At 37.5% G+C, this 22,879-nt stretch overlaps 2 protein-coding genes across 8 annotated transcripts; one reads left to right on the top strand and one right to left on the bottom strand.

Annotated features, from left to right (window-relative positions):
* The first annotated feature begins 4,975 nt into the window (after positions 1 to 4,975).
* Positions 4,976 to 12,780, top strand: LOC103942832 (mitochondrial import receptor subunit TOM40-1). Its single transcript, XM_048573263.1, has 11 exons — positions 4,976 to 5,267; positions 5,651 to 5,732; positions 5,827 to 5,926; positions 6,018 to 6,113; positions 6,225 to 6,275; positions 8,724 to 8,789; positions 10,125 to 10,226; positions 11,422 to 11,490; positions 11,597 to 11,680; positions 12,253 to 12,348; positions 12,451 to 12,780. Exons 1-11 carry the CDS (start codon positions 5,138 to 5,140, stop codon positions 12,505 to 12,507), a joined length of 933 nt encoding a protein of 310 aa, XP_048429220.1. The 5' UTR covers positions 4,976 to 5,137; the 3' UTR covers positions 12,508 to 12,780.
* Positions 12,781 to 19,224: 6,444 nt separating this feature from the next.
* Positions 19,225 to 22,492, bottom strand: LOC125472163 (vacuolar protein sorting-associated protein 25-like). 7 transcript variants are annotated; one of them, XR_007254076.1, is made up of 4 exons: positions 21,688 to 22,492; positions 21,321 to 21,453; positions 20,550 to 20,608; positions 19,225 to 19,637 (listed from the first exon to the last, which is right to left on the bottom strand). XR_007254076.1 is itself a non-coding variant. In XM_048573262.1 (2 exons), the coding sequence occupies exon 1, from the start codon at positions 22,233 to 22,235 to the stop codon at positions 21,693 to 21,695; it is 543 nt and encodes a 180-aa protein (XP_048429219.1). In that variant the 5' UTR covers positions 22,236 to 22,492; the 3' UTR covers positions 19,225 to 19,637; positions 21,688 to 21,692. The 7 variants fall into 7 exon arrangements, 1 of the variants encoding a protein (XP_048429219.1); XR_007254075.1 differs by having other exon boundaries at positions 21,321 to 21,375; XR_007254079.1 differs by having other exon boundaries at positions 19,225 to 19,585; positions 21,321 to 21,375.
* Between the last annotated feature and the right edge of the window lie 387 nt (positions 22,493 to 22,879).

Below are 22,879 nucleotides of genomic sequence, written 5' to 3'. Positions count from 1 at the left end.
GCAGATTGCATGTGCAAGGTTTCTTCCTTCCTTTGGACTGCACGGCACTGCTCCTCCTCTCCTTTAATGGTGGCGGCACAAGGTGGTTATGGTGGTTGAATGGTTGCTTGGATGGAAGGTTACGGCAAAGGTGGTAAAAGTGGCTGGAATTGTGTTTCTAGGATTTTAGGATGTGTAGAGTGGTGTGGCTAGATGAATGGACGAAAATTGGGTGAATGAGTGATCCCCCCTAGTGCCTTGCTGGAAAGCCTTATTTATAGGGCTAGGAAAGGTTTAGAACTTAGTTGAAACCAAAAGGTTTTGTACCAGAAATTAGGCAGAAATTAGGCAGAATGTGGAAAATATGGAAGAGAATGTTTTTTCTCCTTTTCTTTCTCTACAAGATTACAAGGATATATATACATGAAACACTTAAGGGATACAAGTGTGTAGCTTGGACAAGGTAGGAGACAAGGTAGGACGGCTAAGAGACAAGGTAGGACGGCTTGTTCTTCCAATACAGAAATTAGGCAGAAATTAGGCACCATGTGTGAATAGATAAAGCCTTCTAGAAATAAGGTTTTTAGGCCCCCTTGCAGCTCCCTAACTGAATTCAAGCCTTCAAATTCGTCCATCCTCATGCCTCCATGCTTGCACTATCCAATCTTGGCCCAAAAATGCTCTAGAATGCTCCAAATTGCTTCTTTTTGCATACTTTGACACTAAAACCTGAAATTGCACGAAAATAACTTTAAACACTGTAATTAACATAGTTTAGCTAATTAAATGCAAGAAAACAAGCTAACTAAGTCGTATAAATATGCTCCTATCAGCCATTACTAACATGAAATTCAAGCTCCCACTAATCTACAACATTGTCACTTAATTTGCAAATCCATACTTAAATCATACCTTTTGAAATATGCTTGTGGGAACACCCTTACTTAGTCAATGAATACATATCACTACAAAATTGTTTTTCTTTAACCTTTCCTTAACACCTTAAATAGCATAATCTCAATGAAAGGTAAAACTAAGACATTCACCGCTGTTTATACAAAATTATGCATCCAACAACCACCTTATTTGTATTAATAATTCCATATTTATGCTAAGTCCCCATGAGCTTCAAAATTCTTTCTAAAGATTAACAAATAATCAACAAGGCATCCAAATGATTACAAGTAAAAATATACACATACACCAAGTACTCATTCTTGCAACTTAAGCATATTATTGTCATTCGAGTCATGACATACGTAATTCCAATTTCATCCACCAAAACACATATTCATGCTAGATAGAATAACACTTTAATAGATTCATACAAGTCCACTTAATGCTCAAAACTTTAGAACAACCCTCACTAAGCTTTTAGAGTTTATACACTTATTCAAATAAGTTAATGAGTCTGAAGCCCAATTTTCTTTCACTAATTCTCCCAATTGGGCAAACAGTCATTCATACTTTCTTTCAAGGATGTACCTAAACAAAATTGCTTCATATTTTAGACATAATAAAATAGACATCACAACCAACATAAAGTTGTCAAACAGAATTTCAGCAATGAGTTACACTTACTTTAGAATTTATCATAATCAATTTATATGCCTAATTTCTATCAAAATTATACAGATCAAAATAGACATACTAATCTTCATAAAATAAAATTATAGAGCTGTTTTGGGTCATAATAGTAGTCTAAAGTGATGTCTCAAAAGACCAATGCAATTTGCCAATAAAACTGTCTATACAAGCATGGGTTACTAGTAAGTTCACCATAATTACAATACATAGCAAAAAATTACGAAAATTTGCAGACACATAGTACATTTTGGTGACCATTAGACGTGTCATTCATCCAATTTAAATCAAGACATGCAATATGCCAGAAACAATTATGTGCATCTATCATGAATTTATGCATCCATAACAAATTCAATTTCATATCATTTCAATTTTGATGTCCAAAGGAAACTCTAGTAGTCAAATTTCATCCTCTAAATCGACATTATAGTTCAAATAAAAAAGATTTACAAGCATAAGACTTAAACAATGCGTACCTTAGCAATCGTTGATTAACCTTCATGGGTCCAATATTTTGCATCAACAAGTCTCATAAAGAGACACCAAAATACGTCATGATGCAACCGATTTCCATGCCTTAAAAACCACAACCTATTATGGGGCTCACAGTGGAAATATTTGTAATTGAAGGCATGAAACTTAATCCCCCAATAAAACTTCATTAAACTAGGTTAATTTACACCTGCGAGCAAGCAAATTAATTAGTTTCTAGTACTTCAACACCTATGGGCAAGATGAAGCTTTCACAAACTCGTGTGAAATAAAACCCATACTATGCCATCTTAACTAAAACAAAAGAAACAATTCACCCCTACAAGTAAGAAGATTATCCTTTTTTATTCTAATTAAGATGCAATGTTGATCGAAGTAACTTAAAACCATAGTCCCAGCATCAACTAAGCTACTACGACTTGCTTAGTTGACAAGACATTGATCATCTCTAGCTTGAAGCATTACAAACATCACATGGATTAATTAGCTGTAAGTGACAAAATTATGAATTATGTGATTGAAATGGTTGAATTATATGAATATGCATATATTCATTAGAGCTCATCATGGTTGCACCCCGGTATTAATGTTTCTCCCAGGACCAGGGCCAGCCATTATGTGATTGTTCACATCCCGCACAACATGCTCACCTTGGATCCAACTCTGGTGCCAGTCTCTCGTACAAACCATAATAGGTGGTTCCAACTCGTAGAATCGTGATTATCGTATAGCTTTCACGTGATTGTAGCACTTGAGCGTACATATTTATACCTAGCCTATCGTACAGGTCACACTAGGTGACTCCAACTCATGTGCTAGCCTAGATTGATGAGCTATAAGTCTAGTCGTACAGGTCAAGTAAGGTGACTCCGATTGGCATACTATTTTATTTTAGTTGCACATCTGGTTTACATCTTTTAGTGCTGAAATATTATGACATGACATATCTCAATTTTCGCTGGTCTTGTGCATTGGTTTTTATACCTACGTAGTACTATTATTTTTTGGAAACTATACAGGTTTTACGGCGAGGGGTTATAACATTTTCAAAAGTTTTTTATTAAAACTTTATTTTCAGGCCCACTCACCCTTGTTTTTCGCCCCTCTAGGTTCTAGTATCAGTTTTCGTATCGACGAGGATTATTGGCAAATCTTGGAGTAGACGATTACCATCGATGATATAATTATCACCCTATTTTATTATACTCTACTTATGCTTTGTTATCACGTGTGAAATGGGTTCACACCCTCTCACCGTGCACTCTTGTACTTAGGCACTTTTAGGTTTAAATTTGTTCACATCTTCCACATGAATACACTTTATGGTTTCGTCACCTTCCAGGTGTCAGCCAACACATCTTGATTCGAGTCCTAGTGGACATCTCGGGTTGGGGTGTGTCACAGTGAGTTCCCAAAAAGCCTTGTGCTATATGGAGGTGGGCATGTACATATAAGGCACATCACCCCCTCTTCGTTGGTCCATGTGAGATGTTACAATCCACCCCCTTTAGGGACTCGACGTCCTTGGCGGCACACCCGCACCACACGACATAGTGGCTCTGATACCATTCTACCTATTGGGAAGTTCTCGCGTGAATTCCTAGAAACAAAACCGTGAGGGTGTGGCTAGGGCCCAAAACGGACAATATCATACTACGGCGGAACCGGGACTAGGATGTGACACATTCGGTAGACTCTAGCCGAATTGAGTATATACGTTTGGGCTCCATTATATTACTGCATAGCAGCCTAACTTAACTGCAAATTAGCGGGCCAGGGAAGAAGGGCAAAGCCCAACAACGATAGGCTTGCTAGCTTTGGGCAGTGGTGAGAAAGGAAGCCCAGCTTTCGCTGGCTTCTGGTTGACGCAATGCAAGCCCAGCAAGCAATGGCTTGCTGGCTAATTTGGGGCGAGGGCACAGACAAGCCTAGCATAGGCTGGCTTGGTCTGGTGCAGGATGGACCATGAGAAAGCCTAGCAAACAAATGTTGGTATGCTGTTTTATAGGGCTACAGGCCCATCAACTTTCAAAACCCCAGGTCGTGGCTCATCCGAATATTTCCCAAGGATTTTAAATTCTTGTTCAAAATTTATAGGTTTGAAAAATCCTAATTGCTTCTAATTTCTTTTGATTCTTTGGCTCACATATTCCACATAGCAAAAATTGCGTAATGCATGAATGTGTGTGTATATATATATATATATTGACAAATATATGAAATATATATATCGGAAGGTAAATATAAATATAGAGGGTTCATGCATCATGAGAATGTTTGCATACTTCATGGTCGTTTCAAATATCTTAATTTATTTCAAAAGAACTTGATTGGCAGAAAACAACTAAGCCTTTGAATTAACAGAAACTCCTTCTCTGAAAGCTGGAATTGCATCTCCAATGGGTTGTATCACATTCAACAAAGAAAAATTAAATTGAATCAATAACATGTAGATCAATTCAATAAAATAATAAATTAATCATAAAAAGAATAATTAAAACGTAATACTCTTTTGATTGAAGATCAAACTCTCTTTAGCGCAACATCAATAGTATGCTGATAATGTGTTATAGGCATAATTTACTGAACAATTATGGAGGCCATAAAGAGAGAGGGGGTGCGGCACATATAGAGAAGAAAGAGATGTATAATTGTAAGCTATGTTATCTCAATCCATTGTGCCTTTATTTATAGTAGTAGGAAAGATTAATTCCTTACCCTAATAGGATTACAACTCTAATAGGATAATATCTAATCCTAAATAATATTTCAAGATATCCTTAGACACACTACGATTTAGGCAACCACACATCGCTAATGTAATAGGATTGCACCAACGGCCCATTTGATTCCTCAACCCAACAACCCGCTACTCTCACTAGGGTTTTAGACTATTAGTTTTTCGTCGTACTGTTCCGGACTTTGGAGGTTTTGCCGCTCGAAGCCCTCCAGTTGCTGCAGAGGCTCTTCTCTCTTATTTGATCCGAATCGTCGAGAGCCATTCTTCCCCTTTCCTTCTCCACCCGATACCCTCCGAGTTTTGTTGCCGACCGAAGGCAGAGCATAAACAGCACTAACAATGGCGGGCCTCGTTCCTCCCCCTCCAACCGCGGCTGATACGATTCCGAAGCCGAAAGAGGATGAGAAAGTGGATTACTTGAATCTTCCTTGCCCTATTCCCTATGAGGAGATCCACCGTGAAGCTCTCAGTCAGTCTCTCTCTCTGTTCCCCCCTTTTTTGTTTCATTTTTCTCTCTCTAGTTTACACTGATTTGTTCTTTAATTTGAAAAGTATGTGGATTTGTGTTTATTCTTGTTAGGATTTAAACATTTGCTTTTCTGGGCTTTTATTTTACATGCAATTGATGAAAGTTTTATTGTGAATTAATATGTTATATAACTTATATTTGAATTATGAATTCTCGGAGAAATATGAATGTATTAGGTCTTCTAACTATCATTTTTGTGTCTCATGTTACACAGCCCGATTTTAGAAATCGAATGGAATGGCTTTTTATTTTTGGGTTTACTTGGACAATAAAGAAGTGCTCCAATGTTGGTCTAAGACGAGATTATTTGTGTGTGTATGCAGTGTCTTTAAAGCCTGAACTGTTTGAAGGGATGCGCTTCGATTTTACTAAAGGACTCAATCAGAGATTCTCACTCAGTCACAGGTCTGACCGGACTTCCAATTCATTCCCATCATCATTCTATTTAATCCTTAGTATTTAGACACTGATCTGAATCATAATGTTCCTATGCCATCAGCGTGTTCATGGGACCTACGGAGATTCCTTCACAATCTCCTGAAACTATTAAAATTCCCACTGCTCACTATGAGTTTGGTGCCAACTTTATAGATCCAAAGGTAACTAACCATCTTATGATATTAGTCATCTGGGAACTTTTCTATGACAAGCTGAATTTAAATTCTCACTTAAATATTTGGTGTCATGCAGTTGATGCTTTTTGGGAGAATGATGACTGATGGAAGGCTTAATGCAAGAGTAAAGTGCGATTTATCTGAGAATCTTACGTTGAAGGCCAATTCTCAGGTGATTTGAAAGACTGTTGAAGAACTTTATCTCTTTTTTTAATTTCAGAGTTTGTGCAGATTATCTGTAATGTCTAAGCTAGTTAGTTAACTTCTCTGTGCTTCTTTCCAGCTTACCAATGAGCCTCACATGTCACATGGCATGGTCAATTTTGATTACAAGGTAAGACGTTGACTTTGGAATATCTTTCAGTTACTTTTCTTTTTATATAATGGTGTTCCAACCAGGAAGAGGTTAACTTCTCTCTGAAACAAATTACATGCATTGCAGTCATTGTGAAAGAACTTTTATATAGCTATTTTAACTTTTAAGTACCTGTTTGGGACAACATTTTGAGCAATGTAGAAGTTTTTCTGTAGTAAAGGCGCTTTTTTGTGTTTCCATGTTTTGCGGCACTCAAAAGAAAACTTCCTGTTGGGTCATGCAAAAGCTAAAAACTGCTTGTGATAGAAAATGAGACAGTTGTATTAAATCTAGCTAAGAACTTTTTGTGGAGAACCATTAAGTTGTAGGCTTTATAGCAGAGAAACATCTTATGGTGGATGCAGTTACCCTCTTTAATAACTTTTTGTGGAGAACCATTAAGTTCCTTGTAATTTTAATTTAATTTCATCAATCCCTTTTTACTTTTGAACAATAATCAGTAATATGGATGGCTAGTTGGTTGGTGTCAAAAATTGTTGCGTGATGGTTTATTGGGTCGAATTAGTTTTTATTTTCTTGCTGTCTGGTAGTTGGTAGTGTGGATAGTATGAGATTTTGGGAATAATTTGGGTGGGTGAATTTAATTTTAGAAGCTTGTCTCCTTGGTTGTTAATTTTATTGTTGTCCAGGTAGGCAGGTACCATAATGGAACCATTTAGCCTTCATTTGACATATCTATTCTGGTGAATTGGGATTTTGGTTTTAGACTTTTAGGAGGTACTTAATGAGGTGGAGGTTGAGGAATTATCTTCTTTCCTGGTTGTTTTGCAAAAGGGTAGGTTTCGGATGCTAGAGTAGATTCAAGAAGATTGAATCTGGATCTTCAGCTTCCTACTTGTATGTCTTATTTGGAACTTAGTTTCACTATGACACAATGCTAGAATTTCTACCAGCAGGAAGGGGAAGCTGATTTTGCTCGTGGTAGGGTTAACATGTGCAATTTAATTCAAAGACAAGCAAATTGATGTATTTCAATTTTCTTCTCATTGGTGCATTTTTGTGTAAGCAAGGTGAGGAGTGCTGATGATATACATGTTCTCTGTCCAGTATCTCTAAGATTATTGCAGAATATATTCAGGGAGGTCAGTGAGTCGGGTGGTTACAGCAGGTTTTTATCCGCTGTTAAGTGATAAGGCTTAAAGCCCTTTGAGAATTTATTGTGCTGGTAAGTCAAGGAGGTACTAGGAGTATATAGGGGTTTGTGAATGACCATGGCGGATCCATATAGGGACCCGGGACCCTTCGGAAGCCCAAAGAAACACTTGTGATCAACCTTTGCGACCCTCCAACAATTTGGGCAAGTGCAGTGGAGAGGCTTGTTGCCTCCATGGATGTGCTGGCAGCAGTGCTTATAACAAAGAAGACGAAGAGGTTTTTAATTTTTGTTTTAAAAGACCTAGCCAAAACAACAGCGTTTTTAAGCTAGGTCATTATAAAAAATTTAAAAACTAAAATATTTCTGTTTTCTCTATAGGGCCCGAGAACCAGTCTTTTCCAGTATCCCCAAATTATATCTAACAACTCCCAGCCCCAATCGTCGCAACCTTCCAACTTTAAACCCAAGTTACCCTATTCCCCACCACCATTTGTCGTTCCACTGCCCTTTAGCTGCCTAATTTTATTTCTTCCAAATTCATATAAGTTTTTTAATACTAGACTCTAGTCCCAACTCCCAATTAATAATATATATGTTACATTAACAGAAATAGTGATATGGAACCAAAATTACCAAATTTAATAGAAATAGTGATATGGAACCAAGTTAGTGTAAGATTTTTTTTGAACTTTTATGTTGGGACCCCCCGATCTTGAAAATCTGGATCCGCCATTGCCAACAGAGTTAGGTTTTGGGATTTGATTTGGTCATCTGCTTCAGTTGAATTTAGGGGGTGTTCTTTTCTACTCATCTTCTAGATTGGATGGTAGTTGTGCCTTAGTTGCTTCTTAATCTAGTTTTATTTAAATTTTACAAGTTATATGTAGTAAAGTAGGTCTGGTGTTTTGCTTTCAATTTGGACTTCTCCACAGTATTAAAAAAATACCAGGATTTTAAGGATAGCTATTAGAATTTGATTGGAATGACCTTTGATCTGCTTTAGGGATTAAGCGCAAGGGCTTTAAGAAGAAATGATTTAGACTTCCTTTCCTTCTCCCATCTGTTTACTTTTCCTCATTTTTTCAACAACTGGAACTCAATACACATGGGGGTGACCAAATGATGTGGTACTTTCTATTTGAAAACATTGTCCAACGTATATGGAGTTAATGCTCTTTTATTTGTTTTTAAATAACATGATTATTTATTAATTTTTGTTCTGTATTTTGAGCTAACCACTTTGGTATTAATTTTCTAATAATCTTTCTGTACTTATATGGCTTTACCCAACATTGACTTCCTCTGTACAGGGCAAAGATTACAGGTCACAGTTTCAACTAGGAAATGGTGCATTGTTTGGAGCAAACTACATTCAGGTAAAATATTGGATACCGTATTCTCTGTTTAACCTTTTCATTAGTTTATGACAAAAGAAAAGTTCTTTTCACAATAATTCGTATTGTTGTACACTCTAACTCTACATGTATTAATCAGCACAAAATGGATTCTATAAGTTTCCTTTACGTGAGAGGGTTCATTATTTGCTTCCCTTCTAGGCTTCTGTATCTTCGAATTTCTGGATAACTTATTTTCTTGTCATGTGGTAATTGGCAAAGATGCTATAGTTTAAATATTTGATAGGGTTTTTGTGTTTTGTTTCATATAATGCTTTTTTAAGTTGGTGACTGAGCTGTTCTGTAATTGTTTATGGGCTTGCCATCGGTGGATGCCTTTTCCATGGTTTCTGTAATCTTTTTCATTTCTCTAAATTTCTGTGTTCTTTTCTTTCGGTTACAAAAGTTTATGTTTTCTCTTAATGAAGAAAAAAGTTATTTTGATTTTTGCATGTGTTGCGTATTTCACAACATTTTGGGAGAGCACTTAATACAAAAAGACAGAAATGTATAATCTGTATTAATTATACTAAATATAATTTAACTATATGATGACCATGTCTTTTTGCCAATTACTATTAACTGCTTGTTTTCCAGCATTTATTCTTCATTTCCTTCGTTTTCCCAGCTTTTATCATTTCTATGATTCTATTAAGATGTAGAAGCTGTTATTGGCACTCCATAAAGGTCATCCTGCTCTCCTCGCTTATAAATCCAAGGAAGAAATTGCACTTCAAGTGAAGGATGACTTCTAGTGTGCCAATAACTGTTTCCTAAGATTTTGTCAAAACTCTTTTAGCTGTTAAAGCACTTGGATTTTATTTGAGCATGAACCAAAGGTAAATGGAGCAATAAAAGTAAGTATATAATATAATTACAGGAATGACTCAAAATTTATCGTCTAACTATTACTCGTGACATGTATTATGAGTTACACTGGCATTTATTATGTATTCTCCATTGTTTTTCCCTGTAATTAATTGTTCCATTTTAATTCCTAGTGATAAGCATATTTTGTTGCCTTTATGTCAATGGCACACCTAGGGGATCATTTGGAAGTGCATTTAAAATGACCGAAAGAGCTTTTGGTGAAAATGTGTTTGGAACCAATCCTTTGTAAAAACGTAAGTGAATCTTGGAAAAGCACTTGAAGTGCATGCTTCTTCCGGAAGCACTTCAAGTGCTTTTGGAACCCAAAAACATTTTCTTTAAAAGCGGTTTCAGTCATTTTAAAAGCACTTCCAAATGAGCCCTAGTTCTCTCTATTGATTTACCTAGCGCATTTTACCAATCTTCAAAGTGCTTATTACTTTTCAGAGCGTGACGCCCCATCTGGCTTTGGGTGGTGAAGTGTTCTGGGCTGGTCAGCATCGGAAGTCTGGTATTGGCTATGCTGCTCGGTATAACACAGACAAGATGGTAAAGTCTTGAAGCCTTAAATTATAACTTCCTGGTTATTCGACATAATGTTTTCATTGCTTCTGACCGTTTTTATTGCATTCTATGGCACCAGAAAGGCATCAAGATTTGTGCATGTAGAATGTATCTAAAGTTAATTGGATGCTTGCTCACTCTTGTTTCTTTTTTCAAAAACCTTGTTTCATGCCACAATTTTAGGGTGAAGTAAGTCTTGGCCCATGATGTAGAGTTAAAACATCATGAACATTTATTGCAAAATTTCCTTTTGAAATTAATTTTATGAAACTCTTACCATTGTAAGGGTTGGTTCAAAAATGATGTTGAAATAATTGGAAATAAAGGAAACTAATGATATGACAGAACAATTGGAAATGAGGAATACTTTTTTTTTTTTCAATAAACCAAATAATTGCTTACTAATAATTGGATGGGGTTGCAGGCTCATTGTCTCTATTGTAGAGGATATATGGCTAAGATCCTCCACATTAAACATTTGACTAATGCTACTATTTTCATGTACCTTAGATCCACCATTTGAGTACCGCAGCTTTCCTTCTTTTTTGGTCTGAGGGTTGAGTACCGCAGGGCCCTGCTTTCCTTCTTTTTTTGGTCTGAGGGTCCTGCTTTCCTTGAGTGAAATATCTTTTTTTTTTTAAATTATAAATATAAACTCTTCATCCAGGACCAGGAGAGAAGTAGCCCACTTCTGAAGGAAAAAAAAACCTCATAACTGCAGTAACTCCCTAATTCTTAGAGGAAGCTTCAAAGCAAAACAGAAAGCAAGGGTTACAAAACATTGTGAATGGTCTTCATAATCATCTTAGGTACTATTTCAAGCGAGACCTGCCCGTTCTATGAACAAAGGTGATATAGGGTTATAGGAAATTAAGCCCCAAACTGTTGAACCTTGAAGGGTCAACCTCAGCTTATTGAACATAAGGAGTATGCTAACCGTTGTATGACCGGGCAACTCTTAAACAAACTCCACTACATTTGTTTTCATATGAGATTTCCTTTGTATGACTGGGCAACTCTAAAACATATTCCACTGGATTTTGTTTTCATATGAGATCTCCTTTGTATGACTGGGCAACTATAAAACAAACTCTACCGGGTTTTGTTTTCATACGAGATTTTGACTCAAGTAACTGTTTAGTGATTCATACCCTAATCCAACTTTTCTTTGCACCACCAGGTTGCCACAGGGCAAGTCGCTAGTACCGGAATGGTTGCTCTTAGCTATGTACAAAAGGTGTCTGATAAGGTGAGAAAAGTTTATCTATTTTAACCTTTTATATTGGATATCTTGATGGAGTTTTCCTTTTTTATGGTTTCTCCGAAGTCTTTCTTACAGTCTTTCTTTCTTGTAGGTTTCTCTTGCATCAGATTTCATGTACAACTACATGTCAAGAGATGTCACGGCTAGTTTTGGTTATGATTACATTCTTCGACAGGTAGCTTTCGTATTTTAATGTCCAAATATTCATGAATCATTATAATGGTGTAGTGGGAGATGTATAAATCAATGATTCCTATTTCATTGCAATAAATAGACAATCTCTTTTTCTTCTTATGTTGTGATCTTACTAGTAGGTGAACATTTTAGGGTTTAAGTTACACAACCAGTGGTATTGGATTGCTGCTGGAGTATGTTACCACCTAGTAGGTGAACAGTTTCGTGAAACATGATTTCTTGGACATTGTGGCCTGTTTAATTCTGTGCGGACCTTGATCCAGATTCAGGTTCAGTCTGGCATCATAAGATTGTTATGTATATATGCAGTGTATCCATGCAATACACAAAAAATGCTGCCTTGTCTTTTGAAAACCTAGATATGGATTTTTTTTCCTCGGTGTTCTATTGCACTGATACAAAACCCAGTTCATGTCTCATCATGAATTTTGTTTGTGCCCTTTGTCGTGATGGCGTCAAGGAGGACTGTATGCTTACCTAATTTGTGTTGGTAAATCAAATATGAATTTTTAAGCGTTGACTGTTCTTGGCTAACTTTTATCATTGTTGCAGTGCCGTCTTAGAGGAAAGATTGATTCCAATGGCACCGTAGCTGCATTTTTGGAAGAGCGACTAAATATGGGTCTTAATTTTGTTCTTTCTGCAGAGGTGAGGATTTAGCAATGTTGTGTGTGCCGTTCTTCCTCTTCTCAATTAGGTGAACTTTTTTTTGCCACTTCTTTGTCAAGTACTAAAATATACGCCTTGCAGATTGATCACAGAAAGAAAGACTACAAATTCGGGTTTGGATTGACTGTCGGGGAGTAAAGTGCAGTACCAATGCTGTTTCGTCATTCTTGCGGGCAAGGTATCTCTTTATTTTTCCATTCGAGTTGAACTAGAGATCCCTGTATACTTAATCCCGGGTAACATTATCACAGGGTGGGATCAGTTGAGCCCGTTTTAGTGGCCGGTGTCTGTTTGGAGTCCCCTTTATTTCAGTTAAGAGTTGTAGAATAAGATTTCTAAATAATTCAAATTGTATTTATAATCACAACATTAACCTTTGTTCGAAAAAAGAAACTTTATTTCTTGAACGAATCTGATGATCCTCTACCACAGTTTCTTCAGTTTCCCCCTCCTCTTGTTCAAAATTGTTGATTAATTTGTATGACCAACGGGGAACTTTTTTATTAATCCACATAATCTTGTGGTTGCAACTTCTTTTTTACTTGCACATGATTTTGCAAAGTCATCCATGTTACACGACCACCTTATATTTTGTCCTTGAGAATCATTTCATACTCTTTTTTTTCTTGAAACAACGAATCATTTCATACTTGGAACATTCTGAAAAGTTGGCTACCTATATGAGCTTCTAGCTAAAGTTTAGCCAAGTCCATGCAAATTCATCCATATTTATTGTGCCAAGCCATGTTACGATATTAACATCATACATAAACCACGCCTGCTAAAGGGGGCGCAAGTCATATATATCAAGGCTTGAAAGTGAATCGTGGTTTGGATGATTACAGAAGTTTATTGGACTACGTGACGCTAAGGTTATGGAAAATTGGGCTACTTGGGAGCACCAAAAGTTCAAGCCCATAGTTTTGAGTTTCACATAGGATAGCCTGATGGAACAGACCAAGTAGCCCCTTCCCTTGCAAACCAAACAGGACACTTACAAAACAGCCAAAACCAAAAGCTGAGCTGCCTAGAGAATCATGTTCAAACAGAGTTGTGCGCTTCATTAAGGAGAGAAGTGATCTTTCCCTCCAAGCTTATACAGTAAAACAAGGAGCGTTGCCAAAAGAGAAGTATGTGGAAATCGACTATGGATTTTTGCAATTGCTCTACACATTAACCACAAGAAATTTATTTAATCGATTTTTTTATTTATTATTTTTATGGATTTTTGCATTTATCATCTTACGAGAATAGAGTACAGTATAGATCAACCAGAAGAGGTATGTGTTAACTGAAGCAGCCACTGTTGACTAAAGAATTAGGAAATCAGACATGAAATCCCTTGTAATTAATAGAGTAGTTGTAAGCAGTAAATTTAGATATAGGCAGTAGTTTCATAGCAGTTTTTTTATGACTTCTTGTACTGGTTTCATACCTGATCATCATTGCTTGTATACCTATATAAATCCTCCGATTGGGAGATGAATATATCAAGAAATTAACTCTATTTTGGCATGGTATCAAAGCCATTCTGATCCAAAAGAAGAGTTTCTATTCTGATTAACCTACTGGCACTACTGCCATCTACCCCATAAGACCTACAGAATAGCAGGCCTTTTAATTTCATACCAATCCAATCTCTCTTTTTGGCCATATCTGCCAACATCACTATCCATATTGAGCTTGTTAACCATATACATTCCGCTACATCTCTACCCATCTTCTGTCCATTTGCAATATCTCCACGAACCATAAAACTTTCCAAAAAACAAAAAAAAATTAAATACTACCCCATGCCCTATAAACCATACCCGTTGGAATCACCCAACAAACCCGTGTCATTGCCTCTTCCTCCTTGCATTTTGTTCTTGCACCTCTCTCTGTGAGACTGGCTCTCTCTTGTTTCAATAACGAGAATTCATTGCAGTAGTAATGGGTGACTCCAAGACCACTGTTTCAGTTGCTATTACACAAAATGATATGTCTCTACATATCACCCTAGACAAGTTGGATGGGTCCAACTATTCCTCGTGAGAGGCAAATGGTCTTATGTCAGTCGAAAAAAGAAGGCACCAGCAGAAGCCGATGCATCGTATGCTATATGGGAGGAAGAGAATGCCATGGTTTAATCTTGGCTTCTCTACTCCATGACCAGAGATTTGTGGGCCATTTTTCTCCGACTCTCTACTGCAAAAGATGTTTGGGATGATGTTACCCAAACTTACTTGATTGAAAAAGATGCATCAAAATTATATGAACTTTGTCGTCAAGCACTGGCGACTTGCCAGAATGGTGAGCCTTTATCTGCATATTATCGTAAACTTCATCAAACATGGCAAGAAATAGATTTCTTGCGTCCTGGAAAATTGAAATGTGCTGATGATGTTGCTGCTCGAGAGACAAAAATTTCAGAAGAAAGATTGTATGATTTTCTGGCTGGCCTTGATCCTCATTTAGATCATGTTCATAGTCAAGTTTTGACTCAAACACCTTTGCCATCTGTTCGTGCTGCTTATGCTCTTGTGAATGCTGAAGCAAGTAGGCAAACCATTATGTTGGTTGGCCCACAAGTGGAAGGATCAGCCATGGTAGCTGCTCCGTCTCGATTTCCTCGTGGAGTCTCAAATTCTTGATCAAGTGGATCTAAAGTTACTGATACAAGGAAGTGTACTCATTGTGACAAGGATAAGCATACCAGAGACACTTGTTTTAAGTTGCATGGATATCCTGATTGGTGGGTTCAAAAGAAGGAAAATGAAAAGAAAAGCATTGTTGGATCACAAGCACACTTTACTACACCAACGCCTTTCGTGCCTCGAGTAGATCTGCCCACTCAATTTCTCCTACTACTACTTCCACCTCCTTAGTCAACGTATGTAACTTTGGTTTTGCCTTGAACACCACATTTGATGCTCCAAATAAACCGTGGATCATTGATTCAGGGGCTTCTAACCATATGACCAATAACTCTTCATGGTTTGCTTCTCACACTACTCCACCTTTAAATACCGTTAAAGTTGCTAATGGTATTTCCACTCCAGTGCTTGGAGTAGGCTCCATCTCATTAACACCATGCCTATCTCTCTCATTTGTTTTACATGTTCCTAATCTTTCTCACAATTTGCTTTCCATTGGTAAACTTACAAATCAACTAAACTGTCTTGCCATCTTTTCTCCTACTCATTGTTGGTTTCAGGATATTTGAACGAAAGCATTGATTGGTCATGGTAGAGAAAGGGGAGGTCTATACTACTTGGACTTACCACCAGATTGTGAGAAGACAAGTTACAGTTGTCAAGTGGAAGCTAAACAATTTGAAGCTTCTGAAAAAATTTGGTTATGGCACAAAAGATTGGGAGATCCTTCCTTGCAGTATCTGCAATATCTATTCCCTTCTTTATTTTCTAAAGTCAAGGTTTCTAATTTCCATTGTGAAACTTGCATCTTTTCTAAAAATCATCGTGTCTCATTTCCTTTAAGTTCCAATAAAAGTGATGTTCCTTTCTCTCTCATTCATTCTGATGTTTAGGGACCATTTCATAATCCTACTTATACTGGTGCTAAATACCTTGTCTCTTCCATTGATGACTACACTCGAGTTTCTTGGGTATACTTACTAAAAAGTAAGAGTGAGGTTATATCGATTTTTCCAATCTTTCATCAAATGATTCAAACCCAATTTAATGCTAAAATTCAAGTTGTTCGATCTGACAATGGGAAAGAGTATTTGAATTATGGACTTGGAACATTTTTTCAACAACAAGGTACCATTCATCAAACATCTTGTCCACATACTCCTCAACAGAACGGTATAGCAAAATGTAAAAATCATCACCTCTTGGATGTGGCTCGATCTATGCATGTTCCTAAACGTTTTTGGGGTGATGCCATTCACACAACGGTTTTTCTTATCAACCGAATGCCATCACGTGTTCTACAATTTCAAACACCTATCCAAACCCTTTCCCAATATCATTCTCTTCCTTCACTCCTTCATATTCCTCCAAAAGTGTTTGGTTGTGTCTGCTATGTTCATGTCCACATGCAAAATCGTGATAAGTTGGATCCTCGAGCCATCAAATGTATGTTTATTGGCTATTCTGCTACTCAGAAAGGGTATTGATGTTACTATCCTCCCAATGGGAAAATTTTTGTCTCTATGGATGTTACCTTTCAGGAACAAGAGGCTTATTTTTCAGAGGGAGATTCGGCCACTTCTCTTCAGGGGGAGATAAGGAGTAAGGAGGAAGAGCAGTTGCCACTTGACATTGGTGGTATGCATTTTTTGGATGAACACTTGTCTGATGCCGGTGATGGTGCAAATTTGCCTAATGATGATGCAAAGAGTGGAAAAATATTGAAGGTGTATGAGAGGACAAGAAAAAGGGGAGATAAAGGAAAAGAAAAGGAAAAAGTGGATGATGAGATAGACCACCCACAAATAAATCCCCTCATTGACCAACTCTCTGACCAATCAACTACTACTCATACGAATTATCCTGAGGTAACCACTCACTCTCCCTCTCTTCAGCCTACTATATTTGATGAGTCCAATCATGAGATTCCATTAAGTGCTGATCCAAATGATTCAAATGAACCACATCATGAGTCTCAGGGTTCTCGTTATCCTATTCGAGAAAATCGAGGGATACCCCCTGTTCGTTATGGTCATTCTTCTACAAAGGGTATTCAATATCCTATATCTAATTTTGTTTCATCTCATCGCTTGTCAAACTCTTATATAGCTTTTGCAAACCAATTGTCATCAGTCTCAATTCCTAATAAGTTACAGGATGCTCTTAAAAATTCAAAATGGAAAAAAGCTATGATTGAAGAGATGGAAGCTATTCGAAAAAACTCCACTTGGGAACTGGTTAAACTTCTTGAAGACAAGAAACCTATTGGGTGTGGATGGGTGTTCATAGTAAAGCATAAAGTTAATGGTTCAGTGGAGAGGTACAAGGCTAGATTGGTAGCCAAAGGTTATACTCAAACCTATGACATTGATCATCAGGAGACATTTGCTCCGATAGTGAAGATCAACACTATTAGGGTTCTTATGTCATTGGCAGCTAATCTAGGGTGGCCTTTAGGACAGTTTGATGTGAAAAAAGCATTTTTACATGGAGACTTGGATGAAGAGGTATACATGGATCTTCCTCCTGGATTCACTACCACTTGCGATATTGGCAAAATATGCAGGTTGAGAAAGTCCTTGTATGGATTGAAGCAATCACCAAGGGCATGGTTTGGCAGGTTCGCTCAATCGATGAGAAATTATAGGTTCAAGCAAACTCAAGCTGACCATACCTTATTTCTTAAGCATGATAGAGGTAAACTTACAGCCTTAATTGTTTATGTGGATGATATGGTGGTTATAGGTAATGATGTCGAGGAAATTCAAAAACTTCAAAAGTATCTAGCCAAGGAATTTGAAATGAAAGACTTGGGTATTCTGAAATATTTCTTGGGTATTGAAGTTGCAAGATCAAAGCATGGCATTTTTCTTTCTCAAAAGAAATATGTTATAGACTTATTAACTGAGACTGGGATGTTAGCTTGTAAACCTGCAGACACACCAATTGAGCAAAACCATAGATTGGGAGACTATCCTGATCAAGTTTCAGCTGACAAGGAAAGATACCAAAGATTAGTTGGGAGGTTGACATGACCTAACATAGCCTATGCTGTAAGTAAGGTGAGTCAATTTATGCATAGGCCAAGTGAAGCCCACATGGATGTTGTACAATGCATTCTCAGGTATTTGAAGTCTGCTTCTGGAAAAGGCTTGATGTTTTCCAATCATGGACCTCAAGAAGTTGAAGGATACACTTACACAGATTGGGCTGGGTCAGTAACTGATCGCAGATTGACTTCTGGATATTTTACATTTGTTGGAGGAAATCTAGTTACTTGGCGTAGTAAGAAGCAACAAGTAGTGGCTAGATCCAATGATGAAGCTGAATTTAGAGGTATGGCACACGGTGTGCTAGAATTGTTATGGCTCAAGATTTTGTTGAGAGAAATTGGTTTCAATTCTACAAAGCCATCAAATCTTTATTGTGATAACAAAGCTACCATTAGCATTGCTCATAATCCAATTCAACATGATCGTACTAAACATGTTGAAGTGGATAGGCACTTCATTAAGGAAAGGTTGGTTGAAGAGTGATGACCAGCTAGCAGATATAACAAAGGCAATGTCAAGTAGGATTTTCCATCTTTCACTCAACAAGTTGGGCATTCGAGATATTTATGCACCAACTTCAGGAGGAGTGTTAACTGAAGCAGCCATTGTTGTCTAAAGAATTAGGAAATCACACATGAAATCCATTGTAATTAATAGAGTAGTTGTAAGCAGTAAATTTAGATATAGGCAGTAGTTTCATAGCAGTTTTTTTATGACTTCTTGTATTGGTTTCATACCTGATCATCATTGCTTGTATTCGTATATAAATCCTCCGATTGGGAGATGAATATATCAAGAAATTAACTCTATTTTAGCAATATGCATAAAAGTATTTGGCCCAAGGAGGAATCCTATGGGAAATATCCATCATTCTTTGTGCTTATAATTTTTCATGCAAGAAAAACAAGCAAGTTGGGAAACATCTGAGTTCCTAAAAACATTTAGATGAATTTGATGAAGTACTTTTGAAACGGTTGTTTATAAAATAGAAGTCGTTAATTTGGTTGTAGTTTGATCCCTATCCTAATTAATAATTGTGTAAAGATGGCCATATTTTACATTACATAATTTGGGATTAGACTAAGCAATTGGTTCTTAAGATAGAAAGTTAAATGGGTCATCTACATAAAATGCACAAATTATAGGATCGATTTCAAGCTAGCATGTGACATTTGAAGACAACTCATACTCAAAATCACGCAAGTTTTACATTTAAGCACATCCTTTTGTTAGACCATTTATATGTTTGTAGAGTCTTTAGAGATACGCTCCCAACTTAATATCAAGCTTATAGTTTATTGCAAAGCTGGAACGGCGCAAACGAAAATGCCTTACAATGTGCAATTTGTTCGGCTTCAAGTTCACAAACAAAGCAATGGAGCTGCTGGGGATGAATGGTACACAAGCAAGGAATACCATCTTCTCAGCACCCTATGAAGCCTTCGGGTTGGGATCATGCAACGTGACTACACGTACGGTCATCTCATTCACCTAACCCATCCGCCAACTCTTTGCGAGGCATCTTGGCTTTTATGGTTTTGCATGAACAAGGCAAGTTAATCACAAGCGGGACCATGTACTGCAAAGTAAAGAATTGCATGCATGAGAATTGAAATGAAAGCGTTATGTTGCGGTGCGTTTTCACATACTAAAACTGAAATCCCACAAAGGTGCATGCGAGTGTGCTAGATATCAGACACACGATGTTTACCAGAAAACGAAGGCAACTGATCAAATATATGCAATCATGATCTCATTCTGAAAGGGCATAAGTTGACAAAATGACTCTCCAAAGACTTTGAAGTTAGAATAACTAAATATAAGAAAAGAGCTCCTTCTGCTAGACCAATGGTGCATATAAAATTATAAATCAATGTCAATGGGAACTGGTCATTTATAGCACACGGTGTGGCACGCCAGAGATTAAACAAGATTACGTAACTTCGTAGGTAAAATCCTATGATAGGAAGGTGAATTATCTTCGGCAAAGGCAGTCTAAGAATTGGCCTAAGTATCTGTAGGTCAATCTGTAAGAATTCTTCAATTCCTTGAGCTTCAAGGAGGGACCACAACTAGACTGGGCAACAAGTAGCAGTTGATAAATAAGGTTGAAATAGTAGGCTTGTGATAATTCAGTTATAACCATTAGATTAATATATTGAACCCGACACCTCGTCCTTAAAAAAATTTAAAGAACATAAATGGATTCCAACTATGTCCTTGAAGCATGAATGTTAATAGCGAGTCCATAAGAAAAGTTCAATGACCAACATACAGATCTTAAGGTGCAGGGCTTTAAAGTGAGTCCGTGTCCGCGTCTCTGTTGCAGTAGTGTAGATTAGTCCTAATACTGGTAGGAGTAGACCATGAGTCCTAGTACTATATCAGTGATTGACACAGGTAGAATACATGCTTGTAGCTAGCTTTGTTATTCCTAAAAAAAAAAAAAAAAAAAAAAAAAAAAAAGCTAGATAATGTTTGGGAATCTTACTGGAAGATCAATGGAAGGCCTTCTTTAAACCTGACCTTTCAGTATGCTGCTGAGTCGAACTGGTATGAAACAAAAATAAGCGATGCATTTAGAAGGTTAATGAAAAGGATGCATAAAACTTCAAATGATAAAAGAAAGTCATAACTGAGGGCCCACATGTTGATGTTTCCTGTTCTGCAAAACTTGATATTTGGATTCTCTGTCATAAAGGTCTACTTTAAACTAATCTAAATTGCAGGGACATGGATTCAAACTCGGGTGCATAGAGGGGAGCACATCTGCTCTGACCAATGTGGCTACACCCATTATTGTGGAAACGTATATGATATTAAGAATTCAACTTAGCTTTTCTTTAGTTTTAACTTTTTATCATTCTTGTAATACTTCAGAAAGTACAAAGAAACGGATGCTGCATTGCCAATTCAACACTAGAGCATATGTGGTGTCAAACAGCATAAAAGCAGCATATCATTATGCAAACAGACCAGTGGGTTCGCTGGAAAAACAATTGTAATAACAAGAAGCTGTGCAACAGTAAACAAAAGTGTGATGCGGCAAACGAAAAATATATAGACTTGAAAAAGTACCTTAGCATGCATCTAGATTTTATATTTTCATATGCTTAGACAGCAATACATATTTATTGCTATACGCAGAAAATTACAGAAACAAGCATTCCATTTCAAGTTGCACAAGCATGCAGTTTTCTAATGAGAGCAGAAACAACACATATTTTCTCAGTTATAATTACTAGTTTTTAGACACAGGTACCTTCTCATACTGATCCTCTAAATCTGCAGGGAAGGAAACAACGCCCACCAAACTGCTGATGCAGATAAAAAGTAGAATCCAAAGTTCATGCTTTGATGCATTTATAATCGAAAAACTGATATAAAACCATAATCTACAGCAACGATAGCAAATGACCATCATTATATATTACCTATAAATAAAAGCATACCAATGTATAATGCAGCAAAGATTTAAGAGAAAAATATGAGTGCTCAAAATCATATTCTCATTTAAATTAGGCCTCAAGCATCTGATGAACACAAGTACCAGTTCATCTAATCAAAACAAACAGCACATATTACAAATGGGGTTTTTCCTAATCCTGGATTAAGAGTCAAAAGGGTACCAAAATCAAATGGAAAACTTCACGCCCTCGTCATCCGCCGTAGTCCCCTTGAAGATTGCAAGCTTCCCTTTCTGCTCCAGCAGTTTCAAAGCCCTCATCAGAACCGTCCGATCAATCCCATGAAGCTCCGTCCCCCTAGACTCAATCCCAGATCGGATTTCCTCAACCGTCATCACACTATCCTTCAACCCATTGTCCTTGACGAAGTCTAGGACAATATTAGCCCAGTCCTGAATCCGATGCCACAGCACAAGGCACTTCCGGCGGCCCTTATCCAGCCACTCCGCTCGGCCCTGCGCCACCAACGTCGAGAGAAAGGCTTCCCGGGCTTCGTGGGTGAGAGATCGCTCGATCGCGGGGTTTGAGAAGAGCGGAAAGTCTTGGTCTTCCAATCCGATCACGAAGATGCTATGGGTTTTGCAGTAGTCGAGGATGAGGTCATTCCATAGCTGTATCTGCTTCTTGCGGGTCTCTCTGACGGGTTGGAGTGTGAAGTATGGAGGGTAATTGAAGAATTGGGGAAGCTTGAAATCTCCCAATTTCTGCATCTGATACTCTCTTGGCGGCGATCGGAGGGCGGAAGCTTGACTGTGGCGAAGGACGGTCAGAGTTGGTGGTTTACTGGTAGAGGAGATGATAGGGTCCGGTTTACTGGTGAAGGAGATGATAAGGTCCGATTTGATCTTAACCTGTAGCTAGCATTCAACAATGGAAGACGGAGTCACGTAATGAAGAGGAAGAAGGAGCAGAGCTCCAGCCGCCAGTGTGTATTTTTGTATTATATTTTGTTTAATAAAAAGGAAATATCTAGAAATAGGATAATTTCTTAATTTTAGGACATTTCGATTATGCATATGCCATGCACAAAAATGATAGAAATATGATTTGTTTTCTACACTTTGAAATGATCAAATTGTCCTCCCATATAAATGGGTTATCTAGAAATTTCAACCCTCATTTCTCATTTTGTAGAGAAAAATAGAGAGAGGAGAGAGAAAATCTCTCTCGCTCGATTCCAGTTCGAAGAACCCTAACTCACCCAACTTCTTCACCTAAGAGCTCTCTTTCTAACCCACTCATCTTCTTCATCCAATCTCTCTCTCTAACCCACTCATCTTCTTCATTGAAGCTCTCTCTCTCTCCCCACCCAAGTAATCGTCCTCACAACTCCCAAATCCACAAATTTGAACTT

The sequence above is a fragment of a genome, unplaced genomic scaffold (genome assembly GCF_019419815.1).
Source record: "Pyrus x bretschneideri cultivar Hongxiangsu unplaced genomic scaffold, Pyrus_bretschneideri_v1 Contig65, whole genome shotgun sequence".
Taxonomy (NCBI): Eukaryota; Viridiplantae; Streptophyta; class Magnoliopsida; order Rosales; family Rosaceae; genus Pyrus; species Pyrus x bretschneideri.
Note: the sequence above shows the minus strand (reverse complement) of the source record. Positions and strands in the feature narration are given on the sequence as shown.

Excerpts from the sequence above, each read along its gene's own strand:
- LOC103942832 (XM_048573263.1), top strand. The coding sequence starts at position 5,138 with ATGGCGGGCCTCGTTCCTCCCCCTCCAACCGCGGCTGATACGATTCCG. Across the intron at positions 6,114-6,224 it reads CGTTGAAGGCCAATTCTCAG|CTTACCAATGAGCCTCACAT; the intron begins GTGATTTGAAAG and ends GCTTCTTTCCAG. Across the intron at positions 6,276-8,723 it reads TGGTCAATTTTGATTACAAG|GGCAAAGATTACAGGTCACA; the intron begins GTAAGACGTTGA and ends TCCTCTGTACAG.
- LOC125472163 (XM_048573262.1), bottom strand. The coding sequence starts at position 22,235 with ATGCAGAAATTGGGAGATTTCAAGCTTCCCCAATTCTTCAATTACCCT.